The sequence below is a fragment of the Bidens hawaiensis genome, unplaced genomic scaffold (genome assembly GCF_021521415.1).
Source record: "Bidens hawaiensis isolate Kalapana, Puna unplaced genomic scaffold, B.hawaiensis_p1.1 tig00053945_1, whole genome shotgun sequence".
In the NCBI taxonomy this organism is placed as follows: Eukaryota; Viridiplantae; Streptophyta; class Magnoliopsida; order Asterales; family Asteraceae; genus Bidens; species Bidens hawaiensis.
Window position 1 is genome coordinate 7,662 of NW_027499709.1, and position 11,629 is coordinate 19,290.

Consider the following 11,629-nt stretch of genomic DNA (forward strand, 5'->3'; position numbering starts at 1 on the left):
TATTAATGTTAGTTGTGTGCATTTAAAGGTGAACTTGAAATTGACTAATAAATTTTGAAAATGAAAATATGTTATAGGACAAATACAAAATAAAAAAGTAACACTTTTAATGGGACGGGGAAGTATATATTAGATTAAATTGCAATTTTTGTCATGTTGAATATCCCAAAATATGGGATGTGTCCTTTAATAAAATAACTTTCATTCACTTGCTAATTTTCGCATCTCTTTTAGTCGTTTACGATAACGTATTTTAAGTTTTCTAATTATGTCACATCATTTGCCCTGCACATGACGCTATCACCAGCAAATCATAAATGAATAGGAGAACTAAATTTTTAAGTTAATAATTACACATATAGCTCCTTAAGTGGTAAAAAGATTAAAATACCCTCATGTGCTACTCTAGTAACATTTTACTTGTAAATAAATAAACGATGTTTATCTGATAGAGAGAATTTTGTATGCGATCGCCACGATGAGTTTCCCCGAAATTTGAACACTATCAACGAGTAGTAAGAATCCAAGAGTTGTGTTTCGTTAGAAGTCAATTTGGTTGCTTTTACCTCCATTGGCTGCTCCTGCGCAACAGATTCGCAATTGAATTAACATTACTATTAGCGACACAAGAATTTATTTGCTACTGTCCTCACAAATTAGCAATGAACCATAATCAGTCACCAAAGTAGCGACCTTAAGGCTTAAAAGACTTGGAGCGCGCAGTATCTTTAAATGAAGTGAACTATATTATTGAAGAAACACTAAGTGACCCCGGGCAGATTATGGATAATCTGGGGGTTAAGTAATGTTTCCCACGAGGGTTAGGTCCGGAAAAGAAGGATGTTCTTCAGATGACCTGCAAAACAGACACCGTGAGCTCGTCACTGAGAAGGGGGGGGGGGGTTCCTCCTTGTGACCACCCTCCAGCGTGAGAATCAGACTAGATTGCTCTGAATATAAGTATATATTGAGAGAAATAGCTAGTGAAGGTAAGATACAAGATGATCATACCGTTCCAAGGTGTTGGAGTATTTATTGCCGAAGGTAGGTTTCCAAGCAGGTACAGCCAGCTGTATAATATTCCTGTTCTACCAACTATGGGCTACGCACGTGCCATGCTGGTTGGTGGGTAGGCAGCGGCTGATAGTAACAAGGCCGGCTGTGTACTGTTCCCTTTCCACCAACTGCAGGCTATGTGCGTGCCACGACAAGGGTTGGTGAGTAGGCAGCGGCTAATAGTGACAAACAGTACTAGAGCATGCTCCTCGTACTGTTGTCGGTGAGCTGTCACCCTGTGATTGGTTCATGGGCTGCTTTGGTCAGATCTTGTCTATTTTGTCCATACCTTGGCAGGTATAGTACAAAAGATCTTCCAGAAGCATACGGACCGGCTCATATGGGCGGGAGTATTCCCGCCTTGCTCATTCCTTCAGGTGACACTGAATTATTTGAGAGTTAGTGCCTTGTGCGTGTAGCCTTGCTATTAGTGCGGGTAGCCTTCCCTGATGGCTTGTATCCGCAGCTGCGGGGACAGGCGGGGTACTTCACCATTGGGAGGCTTTCCCTGCGGGAACAGCTGGCGTACTGCGCGTAAGGTCTTCATCTCTGAGCATGGTGGGTCCTGCGGAACCAGTTGGTCCTTGCGCAGACGTCCCTCTTCAAGGTGAGTCTTGCGGGTCCAACTGGGCTCTGCTGGGACATACTGGGCTCTGTTGTCGGTGAGCTGTCACCCATGAACCAGTTGGTCCTTACGCAGACGTCCCTCTTCATGAGAAGAACATTGGACTGGGGGGACTTCTACTGGGCTCTGTTGTCGGTGAGCTGTCACCCATGAACCAGTTGGTCCTTACGCAGACGTCCCTCTTCATGAGAAGAACATTGGACTGGGGGGACTTGAAGAGGTAGGTCCCAGCAGAGCCCAGTTGGACCCGCAAGACTCACCTTGAAGAGGGACGTCTGCGCAAGGACCAAATGGTTCCGCAGGACTCACCATGCTCAGAGATGAAGACCTTACGCGCAGTACGCCAGCTGTTCCCGCAGGGAAAGCCTCCCAATGGTGAAGTACCCCGCCTGTCCCCGCAGCTGCGGATACAAGCCATCAGGGAAGGCTACCCGCACTAATAGCAAGGCTACACGTACAAGGCACTAACTCTCAAATAATTCAGTGTCACCTGAAGGAATGAGCAAGGCGGGAATACTCCCGCCCAAATGAGCCAGTCCGTATACTTCTGGAAGATCTTTTGTACTATACCTGCCAAGGTATGGACAAAATAGACAAGATCTGACCAAAGCAACCCATGAACCAATCACAGGGTGACAGCTCACCGACAACAGTACGAGGAGCATGCTCTAGTACTGTTTGTCACTATTAGCCGCTGCCTACTCACCAACCTTTGTCGTGGCACGCACATAGCCTGCAGTTGGTGGAAAGGGAACAGTACACAGCCGGCCTTGTCACTATCAGCCGCTGCCTACCCACCAACCAGAATGGCACGTGCGTAGCCCATAGTTGGTAGAACAGGAATATTATACAGCTGGCTGTACCTGCTTGGAAACCTACCTTCGGCTATAAATACTCCAACACCTTGGAACGGTATGGTCATCTTGTATCTTACCTTCACTAGCTTTTTCTCTCAATATATACTTATATTCAGAGCAATCTAGTCTGATTCTCACGCCGGAGGGTGGTCACAAGGAGGAACCCCCCCTTCTCAGTGACGAGCTCACGGTGTCTGTTTTGCAGGTCATCTGAAGAACATCCTTCTTTGCCGGACCTAACCCTCGTGGGAAACACTACTTAACCCCCAGATTATCCATAATCTGCCCGGGGTCACTCAGTGTTTCTTCAATTATTAATTAGAAAGTATCGGAAGTCGATAAAAACATTGGCAGTCGCATATAGACTCATCTTGTCAGTCGCAAATTGGATTGACAACAAAGATTTTTGCGACCCCACAAAACGTAAGCTATAATCGGTCACAAAAATTCTGACCAACTATAATCGATTGCAAAACTAAGCAATTCATCCTTTCTTTTATTTAAAGTAATAGTTAAAAATGGTCACAAACAAAACGTAGTGTGATTTGACTGGTTATAATAAGCCACAACTATGGTGACTGACAGTGGCGAAGCTTGGATGAAGATGTCGAGGGGGCCGGACAAAAATACGCATTAAAAGAACCGTAAACGGAGGGGGCCGGGTGTTAAACGTGTCCAACACCAAACCAGATTGAAGGCTCCTAAAATATTGGAGAATATTTAATATAATAATTAGTTTATTATTATAAGATAAGTTAGTCTTAGTTTATTTAATCCTATTTGTTTTGGATTCAAATTGCGTATTTGAGTTAGTATAGGATTAGTCATGTATGGGTTCTATATAAGCCATATATTGTATCATAATTATTAGGTTTTTCTCGTTAGTCATTTTCTTAATAAAAGAGTCGATCGTGTGTTGATCAAATCTCGTGCTTGTGTTCTTGATTCACTTGCTCAAAGTTTAACACCGGGATCAAATTTTCGGTTGAAAACGGGTAAATTTACACTATGTATAAAAAAAGTCGGGCGAAAAAGAGTAAATTTACATTACTACGCAAAAAAACGGAGGGGGCCGGGGCCACCCCTGGCCCCAACTATTCTTCGCCCATGGTGACTGATACGCGACAAGCTATAATTGCTAGCAACAATAGACCAGGAATAAATTTGGGGCAAAACCGTCCCTACTTTTGTCGAAGTAAAGGTTAAAAATGGCTACACGTCGGTCACAAAATAGTGACCACTTTGCGAAATGTTACAATCAGTCGCAAATATTATGACCAATATGTGACCGGCTATAATCAGCCACAACTATAGTATCTGATACGCGACTAGCCATAATTAGTAGCAAAACTAGCAATCAGGAATAAATTTAAAGCAAATCCGTCCCAATTTTAAAAAAGTAAAAGTTTAAAAGGTTACAAGTCTGTCAAAAATATAGTGACCATATTGTGAATGGTTACAATCGGCCGAAATAAATTGACCAATTTGCGACTGGCTATAGTTTGGTCAAACTAGTGACTGAAATAGATTTGGATCAAATGCGTCACTACTTTTCTGAAAGTGAAAGTTAAAAATGGTCGTAAGTCAGTCTTAAACAAGACTATATCAAATTCGTTGATTATTAAGGTTTTTCAAAGCGACCAAGATGGTCGTAAATCAGTGATGAAAGGCGTCGTCCATTCAATAAAGTTGTCGCGAAAATGGAACCGTATGAATTGTTATACTTGCCGTATGGAATTGGTGTGGAGAGTCGCCAAAGGAGTGTCCATGGATGAATGGGAGAACAAAAACGAAGATGAATACATGATGCAACTATCAAGGATAATAATCAATACAATCTCATGAATCATGACTAGTCAAAGATGAAAATATTCTTTCCATAAGTTATGTCTTGCATATAATTATAATTCAATGAATTACTAGAATTAACTTTCAATTCTTGTATACATATATGTCTTATTGTAATAGACAAAACATGTTTGATTATACTATTCTTCTAATATTGTGGTTGTTTATAATCTTTTCCAAATCATTCTATTCTTGTTAGTAATGATGAGGACCATAATCGTGATCTATTAACCATAGTGATTGATTGGCAAGCTAGGATAGTGGCTGAACCACATGTTGACCACCGGGTTCGACCGAACCCGGTCTTTTTCTTTTTTATACATAGCATGTCGTATCGAATTAACGAACGAACCCATTCTTTTCAGCGAGCGAACCTGGTGTCATTACAAAATAAAAAGTTCGAACCCATGGATTATGAAAATTTAGTAATTTTTTTTTGGAAATGAATATATTTTTATAAAATATAAAAAGCTTTGAAAAACTATAAAAAAATTACCAACAAACATCATAAATGGACAAATTTTAACTTGTATATAGATTATTAAAAAAGCTCAAAATTCATAGTGGATCAATAAGCCCAACTCAATTAACATTCTTGAACATAACACCAAAATAAATATTAACATGAATGATGAGTAATTGGATGGGTGAGGATTTAAGTAATCGGATGGGTGACGATTATATGGATAATGATTTCATTTGTTATATTGAAAATGAGTTCATTTTTAAAGTCACGATTGAATATGTTATGAATCGTTTTCAAAACATGAAAACACGTATGGAACAATTATAATATTGTTATATATATCTTTTTTATTTAATATAAATTTTTATTTTATTAAATGTTGACAATATACTTTTGTTATAGTAATGATATTGCATTTTTATTTATCTAACCGAATGATTGACCTGACCTGACCCGATACATCCGGGTCTGAAAACTTTCACGTCTGAAAATATCGAGCAACGAAAAATTCTGAACCCATAGTATAAAATTCTTGACCCCGCCAATGAGCTAGGATCAAGTTAGAAATTAGGATCTGAAGATCCGTCTCGAATGCCCACTTTAAATGCACATACAAACTGTCTCCATCTCTAGTTCATAATTTTTAATGAAAATGATTGGCGATCACAAAGAAGAGGAGTTAAAAGTTAAGACGTTTTTAGAGGTTAAAATGGATTATTTTGGCTTCTATATTGTTGCTATCGACGGGCTGTGTTTTAATATTTTCATATACTCCGTAGTAGATAACATTGTTAATATATATTTAATACAAATCAAAATAATTATTAATTTGTGGTGTTTTGTTTTTAATATAATGACATCAGGGGCGGCTCAACGTATATGATGGCCTCAAGCAAACTAAAAGTTCGGGCACTTTTCCAAAACTCATGTTGTAAACCCTTTTAGTGATTCATCTGAACATATCGTTCACTTATTTTATGTCCTCCTTTTAGTACGTGATTCATACTTTTGATTTCAGTTTGACATTAAATATTGTTAAAACAATAACACCTGAGTCAGTAACCTTTAGACAATTACGAACATCATCGGTCCAAGCACAATTAACATCTACGACACCACAATGGACCCAACCAAACAGCCAACAACCAATTTCAAGTGTTTGTAAAAGCTCAACTTGAGTGTATGAACCATCTGATTTCCCATCTCCATTCTCTTTCTGTAGCAAATTCTTATGAATTCAATGAAAAAATCTGAGCCGAGGACTTCTATAATTCTTGTGTTGGCATGCTTAGTTTAATTGAGTCACTTCATTAATACTTTGATTGATTTGTTTGTGTCAATGGAGGGCGAAATGTTAATCCATAAAATCATGGATAATATCATAACCTTGGCTGGTTAATGTTGTTTCAATTTCTGATTTCCATGCGTGGCACAATCGTCATCATTACCAAAATCTTGATGATCATGAACATCTCACGCATAGCTCCAAATCGTGTATTATTGTTGTTTGTAAACCAATCTAACTTTGGTAGTTATGCTGGTGTTTGCTGTACTTAGATCACAACTTGGTGCGAATGTGCTCAAAACGGATTTCGGTCTTGTTACTGGTAGAGTCTCTATTTCCAAGTCTTCTCTTCACAATGATGTTGCGGCATTGGCTGGAAGGCTGGAACACAAATGTCTAGATTTCTAGTAGTATAATGACAACAAACAAATTTTAAGATAAATATCATATCATGATAATAACTAAATATAATTAATAATTTCGGCTAACAAGATTGCAAGAACATCATTATATATATCTTATTATTAAACTGTTCACAAGCTGTTTTTCTTTAACACAAACATATATTTTATTATCAATTTCACAACATAACAATATCACATATTAATGAACAAACTTCGAGTCCAGACCAGACATCCCCCTTGTAGGCTTAAACAATCTTCACTGAAGAGTAAATAAGCCGAGTGAACCAGAAACATGAAAAGAAACCGATCGTACCCATCAACACGAAAAGCGCACAAGATGCAACCAACATATACCCAAAATACAAAATACCAGGTACAAGCTCTGTGATGTTCAGTTTTGTGAAGAAGTAGAATGTTGCATATAAGAAGAAATAAAAGCCTAAAGAACCCGATGTGAGAAAAGATCGCCACCACCATCGATAATCTTCACCACATAGGTGGAAATAACACATCATGATTGTGACCTCGACACATATGATGATCAAAACAACGATCACCATACCGAACATGTAGTAGAACTGATGGAAGGCGATTGTAGTGAACGTTAAAAACAGATTGTTGAACACCGCCCCAGCGGGTATTATTCCACCTATCATGATTGCGAGAACCAGGCTCTTGTACGAACGTTGTTCCGGGATCTCCCTTGGGATTTCATTAGTTTTTACCGGATATTTGATTTCTGGTTGTTTGAAACCAATGTAACTACCGATAAAAACGAGTGGGATAGAAAGACCGAACCATAAAGACACCAAATCAAACATGTTACCAAATGGCATGCCTCTCCATGACCCTTCACTCCATATTACAACATCTAGAACAAAAATTATGCAAAAGACTAGTCCCGGAAACATGCATGCGGTTTTTAAGGTGGTTTTTATCCATTCGGACCCTTGAAATGTTTTATAAAGACGAGCCATAGCGAACCCACCAAAGATTCCCATTAGAGACCAAAGAAGGACGATGTCAGTCATGAGCCCGCCCGTGTTTGAAGAAGAAAGAAACCCTAGGAGTCCGGAAACTATGGTGAGTACTATCATACCGAAAAATTGTACTCCGGTTCCAACATAAACACAAAGTAGTTCTGAGTTAACCGGGTGCTGGAAAACATCCGTGTGAATTAGTTTCCAACCTGTTTCATCTTGGGCCTCGAGGGATTCTAATTGGTTTAAGTTGGAAATGTAACGGTAAAGTGTTCCTAACATGGCCGCGGCCATGATACCCGACATAAGAAGAACATTCATAAGTGAGTACATAATTGGAAACCATGGAATCTGATCATCAGTCGTAAGAAGATAAGTGTCCCATCTTGATGTCCACTTGACATCACTCTCCTGCATACATGTTCAATGAAAGCAAAAAATTAGACTTGATAAACGGGCATATCCAACTCGGGCCGGGCCTACCCACAAACTTGTTACACTTAAATTTTGTTTGGAATTCAGAAAGATGATCTTATTACAGATTCTAATAATCCAAACCATGCTCCACTGGCGGATAATAATCTATGCCAGCAACTTGAACGATGACACTCCTCACTTTTGTTTCATTAGCAAAAGAACTTTAACTCTAACAAAGAAGTAACTGTGCTAATGAAACAAAAGGCCATATCTTTCGTTTATGTTGTTTCAAAACTATTTACACTATTTTGATTGAAATAAAAATCAATCGTTTATTCATTAGGGACAACCAGAGTCGCATCTCCAATAAATTGGGATCGCTCTTAGCAACGATTGTGAAATTTAGAACTGGCGTTAGTCAAATCGACAGTATGAGTTATTATCGAAAAGTGAGCACAGTTTTGATTATGAAAATCTAACTACTTTCAAGATACTAATTTAAAAAAGTTTTATATATCAGGCCCTTTAGCTCAATGATTTGAAAGTATAAATTACAACCCAAGGGTTAGAATTTTACCCGGAACTCAACATCATAAGTGAAGAAGATATCCTTCTTATCAGCAACTTCTTGTGGAGGGTCAGAGCTTGTAATTAGGCCTTTTGCATTCGGGTCACACATGGCCAAACTAGTATTGTGGTTCCATTGATGATCAGTTATGTTTAAGGTTAATATTTTGGTCATACAAAGAATCATATAAAATACATATATTGTAACATATGGTTTTAGGGGTGTTGTTAAAATTAGTAAATTAACAAAAATCAGATAGTTACTTGGCTAATTTAATACTAATTTGGGCTTTATGGATTAAATCAAATCAATTTAAGAAATTTTTTTATAGAGTTATTGGCATAGAGATGGAAGGTGTGTTAGAGAGGGAAGAAAACAATGATATCTCGGGGTTGCACCAAACTAGGGATGAAATCGGGACCGTACCGGTACCCATGGTCCAAGGTGGTGAATGGCAATGGGTTACGTGATTTGGGTAAGTTTTCAAGCATCCAATCAAGGGGAAATGATGAAAGTTTCCATGGATGACTAAAAAGGGATGGATTGCAACACTCAAAAAGCCGAGATGCTTCTAGAACAAGCCGAAGCACCAATGTTAAGGGCCAAAGAACATTTGAGCAGGAAACGTTAAAGGTTAATGCTTTAAACGTACGTGTGTCAGGTTGTGCATCGAGTTAAGCATTAGTTGGGTGATTTCAGACCCTGAACGGGTGAACTAGAAGCAAGTTAAACATCTAGAAAATCAAGGCAAGTTCACATAGCCGTGTTTTTAATATTTTTAAATGGTGTTTTGGATGAAAACACATATAAAGATCAAAGCTAAAAAAAACAAACTCGGGCAGGTGTATGCTTAGAATTTGAATGTAATGCTTTTTGGGCACAGGTTTATGTGAATATAAATGTGTTGTCATGCTTATATTTGTTACCATCATGATTGTTTGTGATAAATGATAATCGAGTGACAAGATGTGATGGGTGCAAAATGTTATGGTATGGAATGTAGTAAAACCTTATGTGTGGGATGTGATAATACTATAAATAGGGGCTAAGATTTGGATGGTAAAAATCATGATGTATAAACTTGCATGAAATAAATAAGTGCGTGAGAATATTGTTAAGATGGTATTACCTATGATTATGGAATAATTGGGAGAATCGATAAGGTTATGTGAACATGGGCTTGGCCGTTTAAGTGGAGTTATACGGGTATGTCCGTCTAAGCAATTAGGTTGTGGAATTTGTTTCAACAACGAATGCGTATTAAGAAGCCTACAAAGATCAGTGGGATAGATGAACTTCAGAACTTGTATAATGAAGTTTATGTGAGCGATGTGTGTGGTAATTGGTCTTAGGTCTGAAAAGTGATCGTTGAGGTTGAGAATATATGGACTATAGAGAATTGGTTGTAAGATGCTGATCACATCTAGACTAGCTAGCGACGAGAAGGAATGTGATTGTATCCGGCATATCTCAAGGTGGTGATGCCATTGCTATCATGGGCAGATATTGCCATGGGTGTAATGTAATGGGAATTGGTTTGGGAAATAACCATGCGCTTAATGTTCACGGATGATGATCGAAAGGACGTGAGCATATAGGGACTTTATATTTATGATTGTTGAACATCTAATACAAGTTTTCTCGAAATGCTTTTATGATGAACTCTCAGTGTAAGCTAACTCGTTTTAGTATGTGTTTGAAGATGAGTTAGGTGGATGGTGATTTGTCATCCGAGGCTATCTGGCAGGAACAGTAAGGCATTCTACAATAGAACTTTTATTAAGTTTTTATTTCAGTTAAAGTTTTGAATTGTAATGATTTAACCATATATAATGCTGTTAAAAAGTCTTTTGTGTATGTGTATGTGTATGTGATGTGTAAATCCAGCGAAAGTGATGCACCTATAATTTGGGGTGTGAGGTTTATATAGGCTAGCATATAAACTATTTTTCACATGGTTACAATTAAGAAGAAATATGTTGTCAGATATGACAAACTTTTATTTACCTGAAAGCTTTAGCTTCAAACCCGACGATTCTTCCATAGCCTAATTCTTCACTTTGGTGGTAGCTGACTATGAACGATAAGTGGTTGTTGATATAATATTTCTCGTCCTTGGTCTGCATAACACGTGTATAAATTACATCATCACCAACCTTAAGGAAGTCGAGGGGTACAATGTTATGTGGCCTTTAGAATTTGGATAAACCATCACATTAACAAAAATGAATACGAACTATTATAGGCATAAACTTTCTATATCAAAAAAGAAAATACATGTGAGCTTGTGGGAGTGCCGACAATGTAGACCTATATGAAATCAAGACGTGTTGCATGACTAGGTGTAAATATTGGAAATCAGGCACAAGAACACGAACACGGAATTTGATTTCAAACAAAATCAGCCCTATTTATTATAATTCTTGTCATGAAAAGACCCCATATTACAATTACCCCGACTCTTTATTTATACTAGAAAAACTTGATGAATAAGAAACCAAATCTAATTCTACTATGACTTAGATCCCTTTAAATTATAGTAAACATATTCTAATTCAAACTCAAATAAACCATTTATAATAAACTAGATAAACTTGTCACTTTAACCCATTCAACTTTCTTTTAACTAATTTCAAGATTAGTTTTCAACATAAATTACGTCTGCCAAAAGCACATTCCAAGGGTAAAGACTAAAGAGTGCAATACATGCATAAAAAGCACTCCCAGGATGTAATAAGTACAATGTAGGTAAAATACTATTTCTTCCATATATTTTAATACAACCGGTCGTCTAATAGTGGGTGCAAATTACTCCTACTAGTTTACTTTTCGTATCTTTCTTCTTTATTGGTTTAGAATCTTTTATGATTGCAAATAGTTTAGTCACTTTTGTTAGTCAACATGTTATTTTGGTGATTTTCCTAAGATTTTCTATTAATAGGAACATCTAATAAAAATCTATCATGACTTTTTAATAAAAATTAGCAGGAGTAGCATTAAAAGAAAACATTTTTGAGCTTACATCTGAATATCGTACTTTACCACCAATAGAATATCCGAGTTGATATGCAGGTTGGGAGCCATTGTCCGACCTTGTTACTGGAGCAACTAAAGGTAAATGGT

General features: G+C 37.7%; 1 protein-coding gene across 1 annotated transcript; it reads right to left on the minus strand.

The window, feature by feature from the left end:
• Positions 1–6,763: 6,763 nt before the first annotated feature.
• On the minus strand, positions 6,764–11,385 carry LOC143600326 (transmembrane 9 superfamily member 10-like). The gene is made up of 3 exons (XM_077078052.1): positions 10,514–11,385; positions 8,516–8,624; positions 6,764–7,932 (listed from the first exon to the last, which is right to left on the minus strand). Exons 1-3 carry the CDS (start codon positions 10,630–10,632, stop codon positions 6,787–6,789), a joined length of 1,374 nt encoding a protein of 457 aa, XP_076934167.1. The 5' UTR covers positions 10,633–11,385; the 3' UTR covers positions 6,764–6,786.
• Positions 11,386–11,629: the final 244 nt, after the last annotated feature.

Coding starts and splice junctions, on each gene's coding strand:
- LOC143600326 (XM_077078052.1), bottom strand. CDS start 10,632: ATGCAGACCAAGGACGAGAAATATTATATCAACAACCACTTATCGTTC. Junction 8,625..10,513: donor TTTGAAGCTAAAGCTTTCAG/GTAAATAAAAGT, acceptor CCACAATACTAG/TTTGGCCATGTGTGACCCGA. Junction 7,933..8,515: donor CTTATGATGTTGAGTTCCGG/GTAAAATTCTAA, acceptor ACATGTATGCAG/GAGAGTGATGTCAAGTGGAC.